The sequence below is a fragment of the Papio anubis genome, chromosome 2 (genome assembly GCF_008728515.1).
Source record: "Papio anubis isolate 15944 chromosome 2, Panubis1.0, whole genome shotgun sequence".
In the NCBI taxonomy this organism is placed as follows: domain Eukaryota; kingdom Metazoa; phylum Chordata; class Mammalia; order Primates; family Cercopithecidae; genus Papio; species Papio anubis.
This window is the reverse complement of record NC_044977.1, coordinates 56035061-56062042: the sequence shown is the minus strand read 5'-3', so window position 1 is coordinate 56062042 and position 26982 is coordinate 56035061. Positions and strand designations below refer to the sequence as shown.

At 48.5% G+C, this 26982-nt stretch overlaps 1 protein-coding gene and 1 long non-coding RNA gene across 3 annotated transcripts; one reads left to right on the top strand and one right to left on the bottom strand.

Annotated features, from left to right (window-relative positions):
• Positions 1 to 5523: 5523 nt before the first annotated feature.
• On the bottom strand, positions 5524 to 24734 carry LOC103881926. The gene is made up of 3 exons (XR_643523.4): positions 24671 to 24734; positions 7676 to 7820; positions 5524 to 7587 (listed from the first exon to the last, which is right to left on the bottom strand). It is a non-coding gene; the product is annotated as an uncharacterized LOC103881926 (long non-coding RNA).
• On the top strand, positions 13400 to 26587 carry CAV3 (caveolin 3). 2 transcript variants are annotated; one of them, XM_009200287.4, is made up of 3 exons: positions 13400 to 13640; positions 25351 to 25698; positions 25795 to 26587. In XM_009200287.4, the coding sequence occupies exons 1-2, from the start codon at positions 13527 to 13529 to the stop codon at positions 25690 to 25692; spliced, it is 456 nt and encodes a 151-aa protein (XP_009198551.1). In that variant the 5' UTR covers positions 13400 to 13526; the 3' UTR covers positions 25693 to 25698; positions 25795 to 26587. The 2 variants fall into 2 exon arrangements, with proteins under 2 accessions (XP_009198551.1, XP_031519056.1); XM_031663196.1 differs by having other exon boundaries at positions 13401 to 13640; positions 25351 to 26587.
• Positions 26588 to 26982: the final 395 nt, after the last annotated feature.

The following is a 26982-nucleotide window of genomic DNA, read 5'->3' as shown; positions in this document are numbered from 1 at the left end:
TGTGATCCTGCTGAGGGCCTCTAGGTGGCAGTGCCAAGCACATGCCTCAGACATCTCCCCAGGCTTCCAAGGGTGAGGGAGCTCGAGTGTATGTATTTATAATACACCAATTCCCAACAGTCAGTGGTTGCTGGCTTCTCTCACAGGGCAATAATTCCCCAAAGAGGCTCCACAGTCCGAGGAAAGCCCTCGGCAGGGAAACCTTGCATATCAGGAACAGGGAATCAGGCCGTCAGGTCACTCACTATCCCCCCAAGATGCTCCCCTCCCTCAGCCCACCCTCAGTCCCAGGCACTGTTACTGAACTTCTCAGTCTTCCCAGAGAAGCACTGCCCAACATCGAACCCACGCCTCTCTGAGACGGAGCCACATCCACTCCTATCCTCGTCCACCCTTGGAGAGGGAGGGTGGAAGATGCAGACCCACACCCTCCTGGCCACAGATTCCAGGTCCCTAACCCTGATGAAGCTCCAGGGTGCCTTCCTGAAGAAGCAATTCAGATCACAACAGCATTTTGCATTTTAATCCTGCATCTACATTCGTATCCCTACCCCTCTACCCTACCCCTCTATCCTGCTTAGATCCGCATATTACTCTGAGCCTACAATCCTGCTGAATGGATTAATGGCCAATTCAAAAGATGGAAAACATGTGGTGCTTGAATTAATGAGCAAGTTCTTCCACTGTCTACCAGATCAACCTTGAGCAGGTTGCTTTAATTCTCTGGGCCTTTATTTCTTGATCTGTGAAATGGGGAAAAGATACCTACCATGTTTCTCTGCTACTGCATGGTTTTGCTGAATGCCAGCCCTCCCTCCACCCGGACCTGCATCCCAATTTCCAGGACTCTGCCGAGGGAATCTCACCTGGGTTCAAAAACATCTTACCATCAACCAACACCTGAGGGCTTCAGGGGTTGGTGTTTTTTATGATTGTTTTAAATTTGACCCCAGACACTGGTGGTCACTGCTGCTACTTCCACCACTGTGCCCTCTTCCCAGCCCTAGTCCCATACATGGCAGCTTTGATGCCCTGGGCTCCTTTGATGCTCTGCTTCCTGGGCTCCTGACCACATTGATTTCAGCTCTGCCCACCTGGCCCTCACCCAAGCAACTGTCCTCCTGATTGCAGCTCCAAGGGCTGCCCCCTCTCCACCAGAAGGAACCGACTTACCAAGGTGACAGTCTAGAGACTGCTTGCCTGATTAGACCCATGATCCCCAATCTCACACTCCAAGTGAGGCCCCTCCAACCAAGAGGAATCCAGCACATGGATCCCCACTCCCACAGGCTGATCACCACTCCCTATCCAAAGGTCGTCTCAGTTGTAAACCACAGGTCATCCTGAACCCTTTCAGAACCACCCTGAGGCCTAAGGAAAAGCCTTGGCCTTACTACAATCAAATTCCAGCACCACTGCTTAGCAGCTGTGTTCCAGGCACATTACTGCACCTCTCTGAACCTCAGTAGCACCCACCTTCTTCTGAGAGTCATGGTGGAGATCCAGTGACAGCAGATACAATGCGTTTAGCACCATGCCTGGTGTCTAATCCTCAGAGCCCATGCATTCAACAAACGTATAACTGACAAATGTTACCTCTCCCTCCATTTAAAAAAGCATTGCTACCATTGATTAAGAGCAATGGTAGCTGGGATTGGTGGCTCACACCTGTGATCCCAGCACTTTGAGAGGCTGAGGCGAGAAGACTGCTTGAGCCTGGGAGTTTAAGACCAGTGTCAGTGGGCAACATAGTGAGACCCTGTTTCTCAAAAAAAAAAAAAAAAAAAAAATTAATTAGACAGGCATGTTGGTGCATACCTGTAGTCCCAGTTACTTAGGAGGTTGATGTGGGAGTATTGCTTCAACCCAGGAAGTAGAGGCTGCAGTAAGCCAATATCATGCTACTGTTTTCCAGCCTGGGCAACAGAGTGAGACTCTGTCTCAAAAAACAAAAACAAAAACCAGAACAACAATACCGATACGGTTTGAATCTGTGCCCCCACTCAGATCTCACATGGAAATATAATCCCATTGCAATGTTGGAGGTAGGGCCTGGTAGGAGGTGATTGGATCGGGAGGGTGGGGCAGATTTTCCCCTTGGCGCTGTGTGGAGATAGTGAGTGAGTTCTCATGATATCTGCTTGTTTGAAAGTGTGCGGCCCCTCCCCATCTTCTCTCTCTTCCTCCTGCTCCTGCCATGTAAGACGTCTGATTCCCCTTTGTCTTCCACCTTGATTGTAAGTTCCCTGAGGCCTCCCCAGAAACTGCTGCTGTTATGCTTCCTGTACAGCCTGCGGAACCATGGGTCAATTAAACCTCTTTTCTTTATAAATTACCCAGTCTCAGGTATTCCTTTATAGCAGTGCAAGAACCAACTAATACCAACAGTAACTAATACCTGGACTCCTCATCACTGTTATAAGTACTTTACATACATTAACTCACGGGGTCACTCCCTTAATCCTGTGACTTGGGAAACATAATCACCCTATTTTACAGAGGAGGAAACTGAGACATGGTGAGATTAAGCAACTTGCCTGAAGTCACACTGAGTAAGAGCCAGGATGAATCCAAATGTATATGACCCAATTTATACCTCGTCTTTTCAAAAACACAAATCTCAAGATTTTCTGTGTTTAATGTAAATATCATGGCCTTAAATATCAATTCAAAAGTACTCAGAATCCAGCTGAAAGCTGCTAGGACTTCTTGACTCAGCTGTGACATGAGTCATTACATATGCATAGAAATAGCCACCCCTAACAGCTTTGGAAGAACCAAGAGGCGGCACATGCAAAGTGGATTGGCTGTCAAACATGGAGCAGACATTCACCTTGATTGGAGCCAGACCAGCATTCACAATCCTTGTCTTCTCTCCATGGGAAACAAATGCAGAGATGCCAGGGGTTCAAACCTGAATAGCTCGCACAAACACATACAACAAGGCACAATTTTTTCCAACATTCTTCATTCACGGAATTTCTTGGTTGAGCACTTCTGCTCTAATTTTCTTTCCAGATATGAATCGGTGTGAAATTATCTTCATTTATTCACTGTATATATGAATCAGTGTGACCTTCTCTTCATGTAGTCATTCAACAGTATGTATAGAGTCTCTACTGGGTGCCAGGCCCTGTTCCAAAAACTACATTCATAACAACAACTTATTCCTAGTTCTTACTCATTTCCTATGAGCCAGTGTCTTCCAGAAGCTCCTTTTGGTCTCTAGAGGGGTTGGTACAGTGAAATCCTCAGAATATATGGTCAGAAACCTTGAAAATTCCATGGGCTCAATTATTCCCAGTTAACCTAGCTCTATTAAAGAAAAGATTGTCTTGTTCCAACCCATTAGCTAAATCCATGACACTCCAGCAGGCCTGCCTGGGGCGGGTTATGAGGCTCTGCTTCTCCCTCCATGTTGCTTCCTTTATTCTGGCTCTACCCTCCTCGCTCAGTTTGCAAGCTTTCTTCCATTTCCACTGGTCTCCATGCGCCAACCACAGAGCCACTTTCTCCTCCACACCTCTGCAGAACCAGACTCCTAATTCCTGCTTCTTTTCCCCAACCCTACCACCTCCTTCCCCGGCCTCCTTGGCTGCAGGAAACCATACAGCAGGACCACTCTACCTGGTCCACTAAACAAAGATAAAGTTAAGGTCTATTAAAATGACATTGCAGCCAAGCATGGTGGCTCCCATCTGTAATCCCAGCACATTGGGAGTCCAAGGCAGGAAGATCACTTGAGCCCAGGGGTTCAAGACCAACCTGGGCAACTTGGCAAGACCTCATCTCTACAAAAAGATTAAAAAAAAAAAAGAAAAAAGAAAAAAAAAGAAATTAGCTGAGTGTGGTGCTATGCACCCATGGTCCCAACTACTTGGGAGGCTGAGGTGGGAGGATCATTCAAGCCCAGGAAGTCAAGGCTACTGTGAGCCATGATTACACCACTGCACTCCAGCCTGGGTGATAGAGCAAGACCCTGTCTCAAAAAAAAAAAAAAAAAAAAAAAGACATTGCATTTTTCCTAATAAAATGAATACTTCCTACATTACCACACACAAATAAACAATGGAGGTAAATATGCAAGCTGACACAAATTAAAACTTCTCTTACAACCCCACCAGCCCTACAGCATGTTGTATTGAAATACTACAAGGAGAGCCTCACATATCTGAAAACCACAAAATAAAGACCAATAGCAAACCACAAAAGTTTTGTTTCTATGAGAGTGATTTTTATTTACCTGACAGACATGCCAGAGATGCCAAGTTCATCAGATACATGCGACCTAAAGAGTCCTTCACTGCCTCTGTTTAACGATCCAATTGAATGTCTCACTGCTTTTCCTTGAGGTGATCAAGATCCCATTTGTTTAAACATTCTGTTAAACTTCTGACAGTCATTTCCTACACATGCCGTTATCTTCGTCTCCTTTGAGGCAGCATTGAACTTTAAGCTAGAGTCGACCAAGCTGGAGCTGGTTGAGATACTTTATTTCATTTCAGGTCCTGGGCAGCTAACCCTGCACATTTGCTCCTAATGTCAGTCACTTACTCTGTAACTCCCAAAGGCTCTGTCTTTCTCATTTCCAATCCATCAGGATTCAGTGTGGGGTTCCAAACCCCACACTGTATAGATGCACAGTGTGTAACTTTTCTTGCCTAGATTTTGAAAAGGGTTGTGTTTTCCCCCATGAAAGACCCACCACAACTAGGCAATGCCACAAGAATATCAGCCTTCTCCTCCCGCTGAATCAGCTGCTCTTCTTATTCACAGTAGCTGTTCCAGCCTCCCTCCCCCATCATTTGATGCTAAACTCAGCCCCTTTTCCAGAATCCAATGACAACAGGCACATTGAACTTGGGAAGCTTTTATGAAGATGGCGAGGGGTCGCACTGCAGGGCAGACAGATGGTGCTCCATCCTAAATCCCACCACCAACTCCTTCTCTCCCTCCGTCTCTCTCCCTGGCCCAATTACCTGATAGCCCCATGGCCTGACTGCCTCCTCCCCACTGCCAGACACTGGTTCTAAAACTAGGAAATCAATGGAGGGGAGCTTTAAAAATTGCCGGTGCCCCAGTTCTAACCCAGACATTCTGATATCACTGGTCTGGGGTGTGGCCAGGACACTGAAACTTTTTAAAGCCCATAAGGTCACAGCCCCAGACTGCGGGTCCCCTCTCAGGCTGGGCCATTCTGCCCCATCCCTGGGCTTGCAGCCCCTACTCCTCTTGGAGTCAACTGGGCATGTGATCTCCAATTTTCCACAGTCCCCACCTCTCCTTGTCGTCTCCCCACACTGAGGCTGGGCATCCCTGATTTTTTTTTTGAGCTGGAGTCTTGCTCTGTCACCCAGGCTGGAGTACAGTGGCACCATCTTGGCTCACTGCAACCTCCGTCTCCTGGGTTCAAGTGATTCTCCTGCCTCAGCCTCCCAAGTAGCTGGGACTACAGATGTGTGCCACCACGCCTGGCTAATTTTTGTATTTTTAGTAGAGACGGGGTTTCACCATGTTGGCCAGGCTGGCCTCGAACTCCTGACCTCAGGTGATCCACCCACCTCGGCCTCCCAAAGTGCTAGGATTATAGATGTGAGCCACCATGCCCAGCCCCTGATTCTTATGGTAATGATTGCCCTGTCAGTTTTCCTACAGCTCAAAAGAAAGGGGTGTGTTTATCATCCCCATGTCTATCAAAAAAGAGATGACCAATGAAGCTGTAGATGTATTCCACCTGGCCTGCTTCATTCATTTACCTTGAGGGTGTTTCAGTTTGTGACCCTGACATGGTTGTCACATCATCCTATTATTATCATTCCTCTTTTACAGGCAAGAAAAATGAGGCTGAAGGTCATACACCTTGTGACTAGCAGATTCTCTCAGGTCAATTGACTCAGAAGCCCAAGCTCTTAAGATCTACAGGATTCTGCCTTCTTCGAGTGAACTACCCTAGGAACCTACTCTGCACTATTCCCAGAGAGCGCTGGCAGTTGGAAATTCCTCCATAAATGAAGCCCCCAATCTGCTTTTCAGCTGCAAACATGACACTCACATAGAGAGAGAGGGAGGAAAAGTGAGTTTGGGGGCCAGGTGAATGTTGGCTGACCAGCAAGTGCCGCTCAGCTGGGGGCCAGCAGTGTCTTCACTATCTGGATGGACTGCCCTAGAGATGGGGCCCCAGGATTTCCACAGAGCCGGTGGCTGTGGGCTGGAAAGGAATCGAGGAACTCACAGCCAACAGGTAAGAAGCACAGGAACCCCTGGCTGACCAGAAGTGTGGGATTGAGGGGGAACAGGAAAGGCAGAGAGGAGGCGAGAACCTGGATCACAGCTCCTGATTTGGAGCAGAGGTTGAAAGGATGCCCTTTGGAGATGGAAGAAGGAACACAGGTGACCTCTGAAAGCTAGAAAAGGCAAGGCCACCGATTCTCCCCTAGAACCTCCAGCAGGAATGCAGCCCTCTAATGCCTTGATTTGAGGACTTGTGACCTGTAGAACTGTAAGAGAATACATGTGTGTTGTTTTAAGATACATTTATGGTTATTACAGGAGCAATAGGAAACCAATACAGTTAGAAGTTTGGGTCCTTCTAGCATGTATTAGTTTGCTAGGGTTGCCATGACTACCGACTGGGGGCTTACATAGCAGAAATGTATTGTCTTACAGTTCTGGAGGCTGGACATCCGAGATCAAGGTGGGCAGACATGCTGCCTCTGAAGGCGCCAGGGTAGGCTCGGTTCTAGGCCTCTCTCTGAGCTGCTGGTAGTTCCCTGGCTGTGGCAGCAGAACTCTAATCTTCACATTGCGTTTTTTGTTGTTGTTGTTGTTGCTTTGTTTGTGTGTGTGTGTGTGTCTGTATATTCAAATTTCCCCATTTTATAAGAGTATGATATTGGCTGGAATCTAATATTACCAGTCTTATTGAATTCCAGCCCACCTCAATGACTTAATAGCTTCATCTTAACTCTGATCATCTGCAGAGATCCTATTTCCAAATAAGGTTCTATTCACAGGTACTGGAGGTCAGGACTTCTACATCTTTTGCGGGAATACAGTTCAACCCCTAACACACCATTATTCCTAAAAGTCACCCTCCTCTACAAATCGCAGGGGAGGAGGGCAATCATTATTTCCCTGCAAGAAAATGACCCTCCAACTTCCTCTGTCTGTTCCCCAAGCTCCCTCTCTCTGTTCCCCAGAGGCCAACGCCCAGTGCTCTGGGGCAGTGTTCACCGCCCGCCCACTCACTGGAACTTCAGCACACGCTGCAGGGATCTGGGGGTGCTCAAGGGCCTCCCTCATTCCTTGCAAGACTGGGAAATCCTACCAGGCAGGAGCCATGTCCGTCCGTGATCCTAGGGCATCCTCCCAGTGTTTGCCACCTGCCTACACCAGCAGGCAGTGTGCCAGGCCCTCTGTTCATCATTGTTTTATCTTGTCTGCCTCCCCAGCAGAACTGTGCAATCTGCCAGGTTAGGGTTCAAGTCTTCTTCACTGTTTTATCCTCAGCATCTGCTACATGCTGCACACCCAGTAAGCGTTTGTTGAAATCATGCATTATTCATCTTCGTTTCCCATCCACCAAGCCTAGGAAAAACAGCGTAAAGTCACTATGTGTTGAATGAAAATATGGCCCCAGGAAAGCTTCCCTCAATGCAGAAGAGTTGAGTTCAACCTGTTTTCAAGAAAGGCAGTGTGGTGTATGAGGTGGGGCGTGCTCTGAATCTCTAGGACAGCGTATGTGGCTCACTTCTGAGGCTCAGGTCAGATGAAATTGAAGCCAGCTCTTCTTGACTCAGAAACCAAGATCCTCTGGGAGGCTAAGTAGACAGAGACAAGGAGGAGTGATAACTTCTCTCTCACCCTTACCCCTCGTGAATTCTACAGAATGAGGTTTCAGACAGAACCAAGGGCTCATCTTCAGGGCACCCAGTCTCTGGAATATCCATTGGGTCTGGGGTATGCATCACGGATCTCAAAGAGATGTGCGGAAAACCCAGCCCAGAGAACCCTGCCCAAGCATCAGGACTCTGTGGATTCATAAAGATGTTCTGAATGCCAAAGCACCTGGAATTCTCAGAGACTGAGGCCCACCCTGGGTCTTGCTGAAAGAAAACAGCAAATGCTGCTCCCACCCACAAGAATACATGCCCCTTCCCGGGAGCCTGCTCCAGAATGGTCTCTGAATGGGGGGTTTTCACTGTTGGTCCTGGAGGCTGGAAAAGTTTCCATCTCTTTTCTTGCACGGGCCAGTCTCCCCTGTCCTGGCAACTGCTCTTGGAGGGGAGTATGGCAATTTGGGGTTCACTTACTCCTTCTCATTCTCTGATGGAAAATCAAGGTCAGGGTGGAAGGAATCCCAGTTAGATGTGGTACTCAAGTCAGAGCTATTTTCCCCCAGGTGGGGGAAGAAGGTAAAGAGAGCGAGTCTGCGCTGGCTCGAACGTGAAACCGAGGCTGTCCAGACATGGCTCGGGACAGCACCAGCCCAAGGTGGCTCCGATGACCCAGGACTCTAAACAGGGTCTGCAAACTACATACGGACCATGAGCCAAAATCTCGTTTTTATGATCTGGCTGCCGCTTATTTTTGTAAATAAAGTTTTACTGAGACACAACCATACCCCTTCATTTATGCATTTTCTGTGGCAGCTTTTGAGCTATAAGGGCAGAGGTGAGTACTTGCGACAGAGACTATATGGCCCACGGAGCCTGAAACCAGGGCAGTGCAACCCATATGGCCCCATGCTTGGGAGATGCCACAGCTTGATTTCACCATGTTGAAATTTTTAATCATTTTTTAACAAGCGCTGATTTTTGGTTTTTCTCTGGACCCCTCAACTTACGTAGCCAGTCCTGCCAGAAAGATTTACTAAATGGTCCTACAGTTTGCCCTGTTCCTCTACTTTTTGAGTCCTTGGTTCCCTTTTACTCCTCTACCTTAACGTTTCTGGACCCAGGAAGCCAGCCCCTTTCTGAAGCAGTCTACTACATCTCCGGAAAACGTCGAGGCAGTCCTTCCTGGTACCCTTACCGAGAACTATATCAGCTATCATTATCAGCGGGGCCAACTGTGACCCAGACCCTGGGTTGAGTCAAGCCAAAGTCTGCCACTTACTTACCAGTCCTTGGGACCACCCAGAATAAATCTCATCCCTTATGCCTTCAGAGATTTGAGGAAAGTTCTTCTGTCCCTCTCGCTGAGTCTTCTCTTTAGAACCCAAAATTGTTCTGTTTCTCACAAGACATGTTTCAAGCTCTTTCTTAAAGGAGCTTCCTTCCTCTATAGATATGATCTAGTTTCCCAAGACCCCTCTTCAAGCATGGAGCCCCAATAGAGCTCCGAGTGTAGTCTGACCAGTGCACAGCTGGGTAGGATAGTCACCTGCATTATTCTAGAGTGTTTATTGATGCATCCTGAGATCACTCTGTCTATTTTGGAACCCATTCCAAAAATCTCCCAATTCCCTCATGAGAGGAAAAGATAGTCTGTTATGCTCATTATATAGGTGAATAAACCGAAGTTTGGAAGGGAGTGGCCTGTTCATGGGCATATAGCAGTTCTTCTGTCTCAAAATCCCAAGCTCTCCAATCCACTAACTGAGATTTTTGGGCGCTCAGTTTCTTCATCTGTAAAATGGAAAAGCTGTGTCTCTTTCAGCTCGAGCAGACTGTGATTTGTTTTCTAAATACAGACCCCAAAAGCCAAGTCATGAAGAAAATAGAAGCTCTCAGCCCAGATCTAAAACTTGTAGGAAAAACAAAAAAGCTTCCTTTCCTGCTGATCATTCTAGACTTACCAGCCTTGGGAACATCTGCGTCAGTCTTGCTTATTAACAGTAGCCCTAGACTTGCTAGTTCACTGAGTTTTCAGTCCATGGTACCATCACTTTCTTAGTAAGTCAGCTTATGTAAGCTTTCCCTTTCCTATTACTTCCCCTGTTCACACTCCACAAATTTGACTTCCTGCACATCCCATTTTCAAAATTATTTTCTCTCTCTTTCCTCTGACAAGCCAAATAATAACAACAACAAAAATCCTTTAAAATAAGAACGCAGAGTCCTCTGTAAAACCCCAGAAACAAAATGGGCTCTGGAAAGCCACTCTCTCTCCTTGATTGCTTTCTCTTGTTAGCTGCATCACCCCAGGGTTGACTTGAAAGTTTCATCTGTCAGTACGTTCTCTTCGTAACATTTTGTCTGTGAGTACACAGCCCCTCTGGTGCCCCATTAGGTTTTCACACTGTGTGGAGGGGCACAGACTCATACGTGGGGAATACAGGCAGGTTTTACCATCCAAACTTGACAAGTAAGGGCCCCAAGACTCAGAGAGGGGGCTCAGAGCTGCTTCGCGATGGGGCCAAGAAACAACTAATGGTTCCCAGCTTAAGTGCTCTTTTCACCAGCGAGGTTTTGGGAAATACAATTGTCATGAGAAAGTGAGAGATGACTCTTTCTCTGCCTCTGACATCTGGCCCTTTCTTCTCTGCCTCTCTGATTCCACTCATCCTTCTGGTACAGCTGAAGCACACTTCCTGTGAAATCCACAATGTGTGTTAGTTGCTCCACTCCCTTGGCCCTCAGCAGTGATCACTAGCTAGGGGCAGTGACCCTTTCAGATAACAAATGAGCCTCCTTACACACACTAATGTGCCTTAGAATGAAGCCAAGCACGTCATGAATCTCAACAAACAGTAGTTGCTATTGCCATTGGCGCTCATTGTTTCAGTGATTATGGTTGTGAAACAAGCTCCCCCAAAATCCAGTGACATGAAAAAATGATTATGATCGTGAACTCTGTGGTTTAGATATTCAGACAGGACACAGAGAAGACAGTTTCTCTGTTTCATGGTGTCTGGGGCTTCAGCTGGAAGACAGGAAGGTTGGGGATGACTTGAAGACTGGGGACTGGGAATATCCAAAACTTTGTTCACCCTCATGCCTGACGCTGATGTTGGCTGACAGCTGGAGCCTCAGCTCCTCTCCATGTGGTTTCCCCACATGGGCTGGTGTGGGCTTCCTCCTGGCATGGCGACTGAGGTCCAAGAGCAAGAACCCTGAGAGGAGAGAGCCAGGAAGCCAGCCAGGGAGGGAACACAGACCCTTCCTTTTGGTGGAAGGAGTGTCAGTCTCGTCATCTTTGGAAAAGACGGCCTTCCATCTCATTATTACTATGTCGTTATGATTACTTCCCTTTAGGATGATGAGTTCTTCCAGGTGGCTCTTCCATCCCTTGCAACAAGACTGCCATTAGTTGGTCCATCTTTCACCAGACAGATCTGGTTCTACAGTACACAAAACTTAAGCTCAGGCTTAGATCCCTGCGGCATCCCTCGTGAATACAAGCAACAGTGTTCTTTTTGTGTTCCAATCTCTTTGCAGAATATTCACATACCTGGGACAGGGGGACCTGGGGACCCAGGCAAGGAATGGAAAAGCAACAAAAAATGTTACCTCTTAATCCTAAGAGACTTAGGGACAGTTTTCTAGTTGCCTGCCATTTATCCCTAGTAACACTGTGGGGGCTGAAAATGTGCTCAGCTAAAAATCTATAGTTCCATCATTGTTTGCCAGGACAGGAGTGACCAATGAGATATAAACAGAAGTAGCTGGGTGGAACTTCTAAGAAAGCTTTCTAACAGAGCCGACTCAGTTGGCAGATGTCATTTCTTGTCCCTGCCCCTACCTGTTTCTTCTTATCCAGACTCAGAGATGATGGCTGGAGGAGCAGCAGCCATCTTGTGCCTATGAGGTAGCTTCGAAGCTAGCAGAACAGAAGGATGGGAGTCCAGATGTCTGATGACATCATGGAGCCTCTGTAGTATTTCTGAACAATTTGTGTTAAGTGAGAGAAAAAAGTTCCTACCTTATTCAAGCCACTATTATTTTTGCATCCTTGGTATTAGTAGCCAAGTGTAATTATTGATAAAGCCTTAATCACCTCTGGTTTTCCCCCTCCTACCTCAAACTTCACTCAGCTCCAATCTACCCTCCAGCAGGCCACCGGTCCTGCTTTGAAGCCTTCAATGGCTTTCCAGCAGCCCTAGATAAAATCCACATTACTTAGTATGATATTTGGGATACTGCACCCCCTAGGCCTGAGCTGAGCTGTATCTCCTGTCTCAAACCCAGACACCCTGTGCTCCAGTCACTCCACATTTTTCAACATTCTTGTCTATACTACTCTTCGATACCCATAATCCTATAACTTGAAGTGTTCTAAGTGGTGAGCTCCTGCTTGTCATTCAATACATATCTGCAAAGTCACCTCCCACAGGAAGCCTTCCCTGATGTCCTCAAAGTCACTGACTCCTATGGACTTCTAAGACCAGTTCTTTGTAAAATATCTCTGATGTGTGGCACTTACCACACAGTATTATAATCACTTATCGTTTCAACTGGTCTCCCCCCGCCCTTGACTGGGAGCACTTCAAGGCAGAGACAGAGCCTTGCTGCTCTGTGTATCCCTGGCTATTAGCAAATCCTGAATGAAGGAGTGAATAGACAGGTACATGGAAGCACAGCCCCTGACCCCTGCGGATTCAGAGTTGCCATCCTTCATGCTGCTGGGTCCCAGGGGATGGCTGAGCTAGAAGAGGGCACAGAAAAACCGAGCAGATCTCTAAGAGAGGTGCACCCCACTCATGCATGTGGAGTGTCTGGGGCCCAAGAAAATCCTGGAAGCTGTCACTAGGGTGGGGTGAAGGGTAGCACGAACATGAGCTTCATGTTCCCCGCACCGGGCATATCCCAGTGCAGGCTCCAGACGGCAGATGAGGGGCAGTCCCACAGCAGCTTCCTCTCCCTGTTTCATCCCCAGCCTGGCCCCACACCACAGTCCATCAACTCCTGCTCCAGGTGAAAACCTCAGAAACCCACAAAGCTTAGACCTGCTCCAGGTCACCAAGCAGCAGGGCCAGGCACTGGCAATCCAACGAGAAGCCCCACGACATCGCATTTCCAGCTCCTGAAGCCATTCCTAGGGTAGGAGAGCCCTAACTGTTATTATCTTGTCCCCATTTTATAGATGGGGACAGAGTGACCCAGAGAGGTGAAGTGTGCCAAAGGTCACACAGCCAGCCAGAGGCAGAGGAGGGACTAACTCCTCTTCCCTCCATGGGCAGTGCACCCCAAAGGAGCCCAAATGCTGATAGCAGTGGGGCAAATTCCAGGGGCCCCAGAGCGACAGCCAAGTTGGCCACAGCCACACAACGCATAGGAAATGCCAGGCCCTCTGCACCCTCTCTTGAGGCCCAGTGCCCCAAGGCAGCCCCCTTTAAGGAGTGATCGGCCTTCCAGAAGAGCTCCAGTCTTAATTTTAGCTTGGAGGCCTGCCACAGGAGGCTTTAGCGAGAGGCAGGCTGAAGTTATGTGGGACAGCTGTCAGCCGGCATGCTGGGTGGGGCCTATTTAGCTGGCAGGGACATAAGTCTGGGGACACTGAATTGGTCTCTCTGCCCCAAGGATTTTCAGCCCCAGCCGGCCACACGGTGCGGATCTCCTCCTGTGGATCCCCCCAGCTCCGCGATGATGGCAGAAGAGCACACAGACCTCGAGGCCCAGATCGTCAAGGATATCCACTGCAAGGAGATTGACCTGGTGAACCGAGACCCCAAAAACATTAACGAGGACATAGTCAAGGTAGGCTCTGCGGGCCTGCCTCGGCGGGCGGAGGGTGTCAGGCTTGTGAGAGGTGGGCGCTTGGCAGGGGAGGGTTTCTGCTGCAGACACAGCTTCCCTGAAAAGAGACTTGTTGCTCTGTTGTCTCTGTATCACCCCACCCCACTCCACCCCGCCCCCCAAAAAAGGCTTGTAAATCGCCCAAGGACCTTTAGCAAAATCAAGAGCCAAAAAATTAGCCTCATCTCCATGACCTAAGTGCTAATCAGGGCAGGAGAAGCGAGTCACAAAGAAAATCCCTCCTTACTACTGTGACGCTCCTGCCACTCACTCCTGGCCCTCATCCTGGGAGGAATAGGAACGGGCGGCCAAGTTGGGCTCCTTTCCATGCCAGGGGGCATTTCTGCGGTCTCTCTAGTGGGTGCAGGGTTAATCCCCAGAGGACAGCTTCCAGCAGGGCCGGCAGCCCCTCAAGGTGCACTCACTCCCCCAGAGCACTGCCCAACATCTGTCCCTAAGGCTGGGGGCCATGCCCAGCCCTCCCCCAGCTCCCTCCTCACCCCAGGTCTAGTGACCAGGACAGGGCAGAGGGCACCTGGGACCCTGGAAAGGAATGCTCAGAGTTGTCCAGCCCTCAGGGAGTCTTCCAATGTCTGAAGTTGGGCCTCTTTCCTCGCCTCCCGGTGACACTAACAGACCTGCTGCCTCCAGGCCCACACCTTCAATCCAACTTCCACCCAGTACCCAGAGGGATCTTTCTTTTTTTCTTTTTGAGACAGTCTCGCTCTGTCCCCTAGGCTGGAGTGCAGTCACACACTCACGGCTCACTGCAGCCTCAACCTCCCAAGCTCAAGCGATTCTCCCTCCTCAGCCTCCTGAGTAGCTGGGACCACAGGCAAGTGCCACCATGCCCGGCTAATTTTTGTATTTTTAGTAGAGACCGGGTTTCATTATGTTGACCAAGCTGGTATCAAACTCTTGGGCTCAAGTGATCCTCCTGCCTCCCAAAGTGCTGGGATTACAGGCACAAGCCTCTGCACCTGGCTCAGAGGGAACTTTCTAAAGCAGAATTCCTCCAAGAAGGGTCCCTGGCCACCAGCATCAGGGTCACTGGAGGGGCTGTTAAGAGGGCCAGTGTCTGGGGCCTCTCAGATTCTACTGAAAGTGTTGGAATCGCAGGCCGGGGCTGTCCAATAAGGATACTGTTACCACAAGGAATTTTAAATTTTCTAGCAGCCACATTTTAAAATGCAAAAGCAAACAGGTGAAATTAATGTTCATGATATTTCTTACTTAACCCTATATATTTAAAATAGTATTATTTCAACATATAAGCAATATAAAACAATTATCAATGAACTATTGTACAGTCTTCAAGTTTAAAATCCAGTGTGCTTCCAACACCCATAGAGTATTTCAGTTCAGACTTCACATTTTCATCCAACATGCTTGTTCTGCATTTACATTTCATAAAATGTACATGTGAAAATCAATTCACATGCCTGTACTGTTTCAAACATTCTGTAAAAATGTTTCAGTAATGAAATCAGGGTTTACATTTTAATTAAAGTTAAACAAAATATAGAATTCGTCAGTTTCGCTAGCCACATTTCAAGTGTTCAAAGCTCCTGGTCACTGGATCAGACTATGTGGCTGAGGACTTGTTCTAAAGCACATGCCTGTATTGCGGTCTTTCAGTGGGGCACCCCCCATGCTGGAGAAGCCTAGCCTGTCCATGTGGCTGTCCAAACCCAACACAATCTGGCCCCAACCTGCTTCTTCTGCCTAGTTTGCTCCCACCTGCCAGCCCACCCACCAGAGTACCTTCCTGTGCCATTGCCAGAAGTGCATGTCCCCTCTTTTCCAGGTGGTGAATGCCTCACTCAGCCTTCAAGGCCCAACTCCAATGCGACCTCCTCCAGGAAGCCTTCCCTGACTCCTCCAGGCAATTAGTTGCTCCCACTTCTGTCCCCCTGCTTCACTCAGGGCATTCCTCCACAACAGCTCTTATTACACTGGATATTATATTTCTATACATTATGAGTGATGGAGATAGAGTACATAATATAGCTCTGTGTGAAAGTTGCAATAAGGAAAATTAGGAAACAAATTTTACAAACCGTAAAGCACTGTATACATGTAAATAAAATTGCACATGTAAAATATTATTAGTTATGGTTTCCATCAGTGTGATCTAGCAGGAATAGTCCTGGATTTGACTTTAATAGACTTGATTTCAAATCTAGTCCGTTTTACCTAAAAATGATAACACTGGACAAGCCAACCAGGTTTTCTGAGCCTCAGTTTCCCCTGTAAAATAGGAATAATATCATTTACCTCCACCAGGTAAACGAATCTCAAAGCAGCACTGTACAATATAATGTGAGGATTGAATGAGATGAAGGGTTTGAAAGTGTCTAACACAGTCCCTGGCACCCAGCAAGGATGTGACAGTGTGAGTCAAAGAAGGGTCTCAAAGAGCTTGCAATCTAGACGCAAGAGAACTAAGCCGGGAGCCTGTGTCACGCCCAGGTAACCATCTGGTACACCCTGGTGGGCTGCAGGGGGATGGGAAAGAGGACCCCACGGGGGAACATGGTTTCTAAAGGACACCCACAATGAGTGGTAAGTACAGAGGGAGCCCTGGAGGGAGCCAGCTGCAAGCCGCAGGCCTGGATTATGACACAGAGGGAGCAGCGGGGGCGGCAGCACAGATGCAGCGGCTTTACGCAGCCTTCCTGGGGCTGAGAGCTGTCGTCTCCTGGAGGCCCTGAGCCCTAGAAAAAATAGCAAAGGCTAAACAAGGGTGCCACACATAATTTTGTCCAGAAGAGGTGGTTATTTGGTATGTTTTGGACATTCTCTGCTTTAGGGATTTATTTGACTTTTTCTTTCTTTTATTTTTAGTGAGTGAGAAATGAAAAAAGTTTACTGCAGAACAAGGATCATAAAGCAGACTCAGATATATATCAGATTTAGATAGATTTCAGGTCTATGTTACAGTCTGTTAAAGAATAAAGAAAAGAAAGAAGGAGAGAGGGGACTGTGGCTAGGAGGGATAAAGCCAGACTGTTCAGCCTCTCAATTGCCAGGATTTCGCCATTGATGGAGGAAAAGAGAGATGGGAAGGAAAAGGGAATGAGGAAGACAGAGAGAGATGGAGAAACTGGACAGAGGCTGAGAGGAGGGTGCAGGAGGCCCTGGCAGTGCCCAAGGTGGCAGGTGGCAGGGTGGCCTCACAGGTGGTAGCAGGTTCCTCATGGGCTAAGATGAGTGACACAGAAAGAAGGCTGGAATAGGACCTGGCTACAGAGACTCGAGTTCTGGTCCAAGACCTGACAGTAACTTGCTGTGTGACTCTGAGGAAAACCTTTGCCCTCTCTGGGCCCAAGTCCCTGGTGCCACCAGCCACTTCTGTTTCACATTTTAAAAAGCCAAGGATGAAGAGTAGGAGATAGACATACTACATCCATGGATTTGACCCCCAGTAGAGGGGAGGCACCCCTTTTTGGCCCTGCCCTTAAACCCAGGCAGCCAAGGACAGAGGAAAAGCCCCGAACACCCCAACAGACTTCAACTGTGGTCTCCAAGGCTGGGGGCCCAGGGCAGTGTAGAAGGTCATGGATTTTGGAGCTGAGGAACTGGGGGGAGCACACCCCCATTCCTGTTGCCACTTGCCTCCTCACCAACACTGATTCCACAAATCGCTACTGAATGCCTGCTCAGCACAGTCACTGTGCTATCCCAGAGGACATGGTGATGAGCAGGACAGGCTCACTGCACGCAAGCCCTCCAGGCTGCGGGGACGGGAATGCTGCCAAAGGTCCTCAGGGTTCTCAGCTCACCAGTGGGTACACCCAAGGATGCCTCAACCTTCAGAGCCAGGTTGGAAAGGTTCTAGCCCCAGTACAGGTATACCTCAGGACCTCAGAGCCACCCCACGCCGTCCCCAAGTTATTTCTGAGAAGGCTTAGGGCCACCTCACTGACAACACTCTCTCTCTCTCTCTCCTCTCTCTTCTCTCTCTTTCTTTCTCTCCTCTCTCTCTTCTCTCTCTATCTCCCTTTCTTGACTCACACATAGGCCCCCCGGGGTCCTAAAGCAGTGATGCTTGAACCTGAGAGTCATGCACGTCCCCTAGCTTCTGTAGTCAACTCCTCCCTCTCGAGCTTCTCCCAAGTTGCCCTTCAAGCAGGGGAAGGAGATAGACAGGATCCCAGCTCCTCCATGATACTACTCCCCACCCGCCCCCCCACCAACATCTGCCACAGAATGCCTGCCTTCTTCAGAAAAACAAACTCCCATTTGCCCCCTCGGCTCAGGCTACACAACACCCAGAGGAACCAGATGCCCACCAGCCCTACAAACTCTTGTTCCAGATTTGTGCCCATCAGGGACACCCTGTCGCACAAAGATGAAACTGACCTGGTACCTCTCCTGGAGAGGAATCCAGCCCTGGGGAGAAGATGAGATGAGAACATACAGGAGAAGGTGCTGAACACTATAAATGAGTGCCAGGTTAAGTGTCATGGGAGGTTAGGAGAGGAAGAATTACTTTCATCGGGAAAAATCAGAAGCCAGCTTTGTGGAGAGGTGGTATCCATGGTGCATTATAAAAATGAGAAAAATTAAAAATGTGAAATGGAGGAACAAAGTTTTCCATGAAGAAATGGAATAAGCAATGCCTTTCCCAACACTGGGAAGAATGTTGGGCAGAGTCGGCAAATGTGAGAGACTGTCATTACCACTGCCCCTTCCAGTGTTCATGGCAGACATGACTAATGGATCACAGCACGGCTCCATGGAAGCCATGAACCATCAGCTAGTCATAGTGGGTACAACAGATAACACTTCACCGCTGCTCTGTCTGCAGGAGAATAATGAACTATCGAAGAGGATTAGGACAGAGCATCTGAAAGGGAATTTGTGGGAGAGAAGGCAGGAAGGGCAGGTTGAAACTAAATAATGGAGGGTCATCCAATCCACCTGTCATTCCATATTGGCAATTCCTTCCTTTTGGAAATGTCTTGCCCTCTGTCAATGACCTCTAAGAAAGGCTACCTCAGACTAATTCACACTGAGGTATTACAACTTAGTGTTTTGAGTACTCCTGGGTATCAACTGATCTAGAGTTTTTCAAAATGCAATCCACTTTCCCAGGGTCCACTGGTGGGAGCACTTATTAAAATGCAGATTCCTTGGCCTTGCCCCCAGAAGTTATTCAGCTGAGCTGGTGAATGTTTGCATTTCATGTTTGAGCATAAAAGTTTCATGCTCAGGCCAGGCACAGTGGTTCATGCCTGTAATCTCAGCACTTTAGGAGGCCAAAGCAGGTGGATCACCTGAGGTCAGGAGTTCAAAACCTGACCTGGCCAACATGATGAAAACCCATCTCTACTAAAAATACAAACCAATAGCCAGATGTAGTGGTGGGCACCTGTAATCCCAGCTACTCAGGAGGCTGAGGCAAGAGAATTGCTTGAACCCAGGAGGCGGAGGTTGCCATGAGTCGAGATCATACCACTGCATTCCAGTCTGGACAGCAAGAGCAAAACTCCTTCTCAAAAAAAATGAAGAGTTTCATGCTCAAACTTGTCAGCTTGTCAGCAACCAAGTCCCATTCATCCTACAGAAGACCCCTGGGGCCCAGAGTTATCCCTTGTTTTCCTTAAAGACAGACAGTATCAGTTATCAATTGCTGAGTAACAAATCATTCCAAAACTTAATGGCTTAAGGAAACAACCATTTTTTGATTTCTCACAGTTCTGTGGGTTGGCAGGGCTCAGTCTGGCAGTCTTGCTGGTCTCACTGGGGGCCTCTCATGTAGCCACAGTCAGATGGTGGCTGAGGCTGCAATCACCTGGGGGCTCCACCAAGCTGGAACATCCAAGATGGTTCACTCATAGCCCTGGAATACTGGCAGAGATGGCTGGGAGGCACAGCTCAGCTGTGGTGCTAGGGTGGCTGGCCCTCTATCTCTGTGTAGTTTCAGGCCTCCTCATTCACATGGCCTCTCCATTAGTCTTTCAAGCAGCATTCAGCGTGCATTTCTAATTCTACCAGTCTCCAGAGCAAAGTATAAAAGTGGATTTCTAACATGGGGGCTCAAAGCTCCTAAAAGCAGAAGCTGCTGGTCTTTCTGAAGGATTAGTTCTAGAACTGGCACAACATCTTTTCTGCCACATTCTTGTGGTTAAAGTGAGTCACAGGGCAAGCCCAGACTCAAGATGGGTTGAGACTACCTGAGGACAAACACTGAGAAGCATGACTAATGGAGGGCCATCTTTGGAGACCAGCAAACCACCCACTGAAAGCTCGTGCACAGCCAAGCCTAGAGCTCCACCCAAGGTGCTTCTATTGTTCCCCATTCCAATATGCACCAAATTTCTTAAAGGCAGAGACTGAGAGGGCAGAAGAATGGATGGGAAGGGACAGGCAGTGAGGCAAAGATCAGGGCTTAGTGGATTGCTGAGGAGCTTCTTCTGGCAGGTTCTTCTCTTTCTCTCTCTCTTTGCAGCCCTCTGTTATCTCAGTCTCTTCCCAGCTCCTTTACATAAACCCAAGTCCTGTTGTGCCCCAGCCCAGGTGCCCTAGGTCCCCTAAGGTAGACCTGGAGCTGAAGAGAAGGGCTGGAGGGCACTAGGATAGGGGTAGGTATATGGTCCTACCTAGGACGCTCTCAACTCCAAGAGCATCCTCTTGAAGGATGAGTCAGAGATATTCTCGACTGCAAGTTCCAGATGATGCCTCCTCCCATCAGAGTCAGCCTGTGCTGTGTTCTGTGCCTCAGGCCCTGCTGGGGTATCTGGCCCCTTCAATGACCCTGCTGTCAGGCTGACCTGAGCATCACTCTGCCAGTCCCTTACATGCCATGTGAAATAACACATGTAAGATATGTGACCCCAAACTGGCATGCATAAAGGGCCAAATACATTGTGTGTGTTACCATGGTTATCCCAGGTTGTACAGAATTCTATTATTTTGTTACTACCAATTATAACAAAAGATACAGAGCTTCGTCATTTTTACAGTTTTTGCAGCTATCACCTCATTTTACTTCCTATTTTATAGGCCAGTGCCTCTAAAACTGAGTGAAGGACCAGTTTTAATATTATTATTCTAATCCATTGTACAGCTCTACTTTTGCAAAATATAACAAAAATTAATCACTGGAAAAGTGAAAAGAAAACAGCCATGCAGTTATAAGCACCAATTTGTATTGTTAGATTCAATAAACACAAAATTACTGCATCAAATTTCTATGAATATTTCTAAGCACTCTCAACTTCTATAATTACCTTGTTGGGAGACAGGGCACACTGATTGTGAAATGCCTTTTAAGTAACAAGGTAATAGGGGAGGAAGCTGGGACCTGGCAAAAGCTAAGCCCCTCGCTTGGGTTTGCTGACTCTGAAGCTAACTCCGTGTCACTACAGATCTTGGCCCAATCGTCTCTGTGTAGAGTTGAAAAAAGAAAGCAAACAAACAAAAAATCTAGCATCTCAGAGAGGGAAAGTACCATGCCCCAACTCACACAGTAACTCGGTGGCCAGTGGATACTGGGACCATATACCTATCCCCCTGCTAAGAGCTATTTCCCCAGCCACAGATATCCTGTTTGAATTGTCCAAGGCCCTGGATGCCTACGGACTGAGTCATGCAGGACTCTGGGGGAGGTATTTTTGACCGTGGGTGATTGCTGTCCTCCCCCGCATCCTCAAGCAATCCCCCGCCCTGCTATCCTGCACTTCCCCGCCCTATCAGAGACTGCGGAGACTGCACTGGCTGGTTTCAATTAATCAACTGGGTCTCTTGCTGTTCCAAAAATAAATATGCCAGAGAAGGGGACACCGACAGAATGTGCATCATCGTTCCCCCTTCCTCACCCTCCAGCCCCTCTCTCCAAATGCACACAGTGTCCTGAGCCTCAGCCCGCAGATGCAGGCTCCCAGCCCACCACCCTCCAAGAAAAAGCCATCTCCTCTCTGCTTCTGGAAAGGAATTAAGAAATGAAGTCACTGTGTGCTTGTGCTACACTGGCACGACTGCCTAGAGCTGCCTGAGCCGGGCCTTATAAATATCTCCCCAAACTAGCATGCTGTGGCCAAAGCTCTCTCAATGCTCAAATCTGAGCTAGGGGAACAGCTGCCTCCTCCAAGCCCAGCCCAGCCCTCTGAGAGCACGTTTTCTGAGATTCACAGAAAATAGAGCACTTGCCCCACACACAGCCCCCAAAGGCAATCCCTGGCAATAATTCAAATGTTAGCACCAATGGCTTCTGCAAACACCAAAAAAAGAAGAAGAAGAAAGATAATTAAAAGACACATACAGAGGCCATTGGCAGTAGGATTATTACTGTAAGTACTGTAATTATTACTGTAAGGAAAGGAGGACTCCATCCATCTTATCAGCACAGAACTGACACACACACACACACACACACACACACACATTTATAACTAGTTAGGCTGGAGGATAATCCAAGATGTCAAAAGAATTTCTGAGAAGTATTTTCGAAGGAAACTTCAGAGCACCTGAAGGAATAATTACCATCATTGAGCAATATTACCATCACAATAGCACCACGTGCCAAGTATTGTGCTGAGCACTGCTCAAGAGGTAGTGTGCCTAGGTGAAGTGGGAATCAATCAGTATTTATTTGGATGTGTAGGTAGGCGGATGAATAGATGGATGTGGATGGATGGATGGATGGATGGAAGATAGATGAGCAGGTGGATAGGTGGCTAGATGGATAGATGAATGAGTGGATGGATAGATGGTGGGTGTCAGTCCATTTCGCATTGCTATAAAGGAATACCTGAGACTGGGTAATTTATAAAGAAAAGAGATTCATTTTTGTTCACGGTTCTGCAGGCTGTATAAGAAGCATGGTGCAGGCATCTGCATCTGGTGAGGCCTAAGGAAGCTTCCAATCATATCAGAAGGCAAAGAGGGAGCTGGCGTATCACATGGAGAGACAGGGAGCAAGAGAGATGCCGGGCTCTTTCAAACAACCAGCTTTCATGTGAACCAGCACAGCAAGAACTCACTCATGACCACAGGGAGGGCACCAAGCCATGGTGAAGGGTCCGCCCCCATGACCCAAACACCTCCCACCAGGCCCCATCTTCAACACCGGGGATCACATTTCAACATGAGATTTGGAGGGGACAAACATCCAAACCATCTCAGTGGGGCGTGGATGTATGGATGAATACATGGAAGAAAAATGATCTCAATCAGCAGGATCAAGGCCCTAGGGGTTTGACTAGAACCTCCATAGGCATGGGGAGTGAATATGACTTTTCCATCCCTGTTCCAATCCCTCAGTCCCCCAAATTCCCAGCCAGCCACCATCTCCTGGAAGCCCTCCAAGAAGAAGTGACATCCTTCCTGAGAAGATGAGGCCCATTTTCTTCCTCTCCTCCCATCCACAGGCTTGCATAACAGATTAAGTCATCTCTGATGAAACCTGCAGCAGAGAAATCTGGGGGCCGAAATTATACAAGGAAGGTCTTGAGAGGTCCTACTAACTCAGGTCAGCTTTTTCATATCTCCTGCAGCCCAGAGTCTCACCCTGTAAACTGTGCTGCCTGCTAACACACCATCCCAAGTGAGGCCTCATCCTCAGGGATCCCCAGCCTCAGAGCACAGGGAATGAGGGACCTGAGGTGGGGTGCAGGAGCTCAGAAGCTAAAGTCACATGAGAAAAGGGGGCCCAACACTGTCTGAGCAACATGATTCTAGTCACTCCCTTCCCCAGAAAACATTGTACTGGAAAGAAATACCCAAACAATCATATCTTTAGTATTAGAGAAATACAAACCCAAGACTCTTTTCTTTTTTCTATTCTATTAATTCTCTGTGATGTGGCCATTTTTTTAATAATGAAAGTAATTTTAATAATGGCGATGCAATAGAGGAGAGGATCCCTCCCATAAATCTCAGTGACCAGCTGGTATTGAAGCTGGATCCTCGGCTGCAGACCCCCACACAGGCCCCTCCTGTTGATCTGATTAGCTCACCTCCATTCACTTTTTTTTTTTTGAGACGGAGTCTGGGCTGTGCCCGTGGCTGGAGGCAGTGGCCGGGACTGCTCACCTGCAAGCCCTCCCAGGTTCAGGCCATTCTCCTGCCCTGCCTCCCAGTAGCTGGGACTACAGGCGCCCACCACCACCCCAGCTAGCTTTGTATTTTTAGTAGAGACGGGTTTCACCCATGTTAGCCAGATGGTCTCGACCTCCTGACTTGGATCCGGGCCTCAGCCTGGGCCTCCCAAAGTGCTGGGATTACAGGCTTGAGCCACCGCTCCCGGCCACCCCTTTTTATTTAAATAGCCCAGGAGCACTGCTAGAAAGAAAACATCTCAGAACAGTTACAGGCATTAGCAAACATCTCTGCAACCTCCCACTTGGCAGGCTGTACTGGTAACAACCATGGAGCAGCTAAGTTGGTTCACTGCTGTTTAATTGACCAGTGGAGTTTTTTTGTTTTTTGTTTTTTGTTTTTCAGACAGAATCTCTGTTGCCCAGGCTGGAGTGCAGTGGCATGATCTCAACTCACTGCAAGCTCTGCTTCCCGAGTTGACACCATCCTCCTGCCTCAGTTTCCTGAGTAACTGGGACTACAGGTGCCCGCCACCACGCCCAGCTAATTTTTTTTTTTTTTTTTTGTATTTTTAGTAGAGACGGGGTTTCACCGTGGACCAGTGGATTTTACAGCCTCACATCCTTTCACCCTCATGATACCACTGGAAGATTGTCATTGACTCCATCTTACAGACAAGACAGCTCAGGCTTAATGATGCTAAGTGACATCACCCATGTGTAGGCAGCTAGGAAGGTGCTTCATGCACAGCAGGGCTCGAGAGAGGTTAGGTAAGTGACGTGAGGAACCTCTGCCTGTTCACCGTCCAATCCACAGGTGCCAGTAAATCGCTGCAGGATGCATACGACTGTCCAACACCCTTCAAACCATAAAACAATAGAATTTGAGAGCTGCGGCTGTAGCACTGCCACTGAGTCACTGTTGGCTTTAAGCAAGTCACTCACCTTGAGGGGGTTGAACAAGCATGCTGTGTTGGTCAGTGGTGCCCAGGAACAACAGCAGCTTGGGCTCAACACGGAGCTTGTTAGAAATACAGAGCCTTAAGCCCCACTCCATACTTGGGGAGTCAGAATCCTGGGGTGATGATATGGTCTGGATCTGTGTCCTCTCTAAACCTCATGTTGAAACATAATCTCCAATGTTGGAGGTGGGGCTGGGTGGGAAGTGATTGGATCACAGAGGCAGATCCCTCATGGCTTAGTGTTGTCCTCACAATGGTGAGAGAATTCTTGTAAGATCTGGCTGTTGCAAACTGTGGTACTCCTCCATCCCGCCCAGCTCGCTCTCTTGCTCCGACTCTCACCATGGGAGACGCCTGCTCTCCCTTCTTTTGCCATGATTGAAAACTCCCTGAGGCCTCACCAGAAGCTAAGCAGATGCCAGCACCATGCTTCTGGCACAGATCATGACCCATGGGCCAATTCAATTAGACCTCCTTTCTTTATCAATTACCCAGCCTCAGGTATGTCTTTAGAGCAACGCAAGAATAGCCTAATACAGGTAGGGTCCAGCTGCCAAGGTTAACCTGACCTCTAGGGGATTCTGACGTATGCACGCACACACCCAAAAGCTTGAGAAGCGAGTGGCTTCTGTGAGTTGAGGCTTCCCCTTGCCGCCCCTGCAGGTGGATTTCGAAGATGTGATTGCAGAGCCTGTGGGCACCTACAGCTTTGACGGCGTGTGGAAGGTGAGCTACACCACCTTCACTGTCTCCAAGTACTGGTGCTACCGCCTGTTGTCCACGCTGCTGGGTGTCCCGCTGGCCCTGCTCTGGGGCTTCCTGTTCGCCTGCATCTCCTTCTGCCACATCTGGGCGGTGGTGCCGTGCATTAAGAGCTACCTGATTGAGATCCAGTGCATCAGCCACATCTACTCACTCTGCATCCGCACCTTCTGCAACCCACTCTTCGCGGCCCTGGGCCAGGTCTGCAGCAGCATCAAGGTGGTGCTGCGGAAGGAGGTCTAAAGCCAGGTGGGGCAACGAGGGTGGCAGGGCAAGGGGCGTTGGGCCAGGCTGGTCTCCGGGGAACTTCTTCACAGGGGCTGCTGGCGAGCTCTTTCTCTTTAGGGACTGCTCTATACCCCATGATGGAGCACACCATGTAGGGAAGCCAGAAAGAAAAGACAGCCCAGCCACGGAAGCACAGTGGCCCTTCGCTCTCCCCCAGCCCCACCACGATGCCCCCATGCCTGGGCGTGAGGGAAGATCATTTGCTAAGAGGCAGCTACTGCAAGTCTTTGCGTTCACTTGTACTGTAACAACATAAACCAGCACGCGGTTCCCACCGGGGGCCAACCTGTCCACGCGCACTCAGGAAAGTGACCAGTGACCACTGGCATTAGGAGGGTGGCTCCAATAAAGGATTTTGGCTGCATTTGGGGAATGCTGCATTTTGTTCATGCCTGTAAGATTGGTCTGTGTCCTGACCAGCTCCAAAAATATACTTCACTGCCCTGAAAAACAGATACAGGGCAAGTTGGTTGTCTCTTCACTTGGCCAAATCCAAGGAACAGAACAGAGTCTTTTTCTTCTTCGGATTCTATTGTTTGCTGGGATTGTACATGTTCCTTGGGAGATCATGTTCAAGTGACTCCTGTTGCCTGAACCCAATAACAGGCACCAATGGAGGAAAATGGCCCTTGGGCTGGCAGGGGCAGTGGCCCTCCCAGGGTACCACTGAGGGCAGGGCCTGGGTTCAAGCCTCCCTGAACCTCCCCTTTGGCTAACTGAGCCCCTGAAGTGCACAGCACTGCCATTTGACATGAAAGTACCTTCGGCCTCAAGAGATGTGAAAAAGTCACAAGGTCTAATTTGTGGGTGTGTGGACCCACTGTGGAAATAAAATGCAATAGAAAGAGCATGTATCGCTTCCTTCCTCCTCAAACACACACACACACACACACACACACACTGCTCTTATCTTCTTTAGGGCTGTCTTTTCCAAGTATGCTATCCAGAACAGAACTTAACCATTAAAAAAGAAAAGATGGGGACGGGTGTTAGCATCTGTGGTCCAGTTCTTTTGGAAATGTATATTTCTCTCACAGATTTTCAATAGGCATTGGCACATTAAAGGCTCTGACAAGTCCTGCAGTAGAGCACACAGTGTAAGGAAGCCAGAAAGAAAAGACAGCCCAGCCACGGAGCACAGTGGCCCTTCGCTCTCCCCCAACCCCACCACGATGCCCCCATGCCCGGGCGTGAGGGAAGATCATTTGCTAAGAGGTAGCTACTGCAAGTCTTTTTAGACTAGTA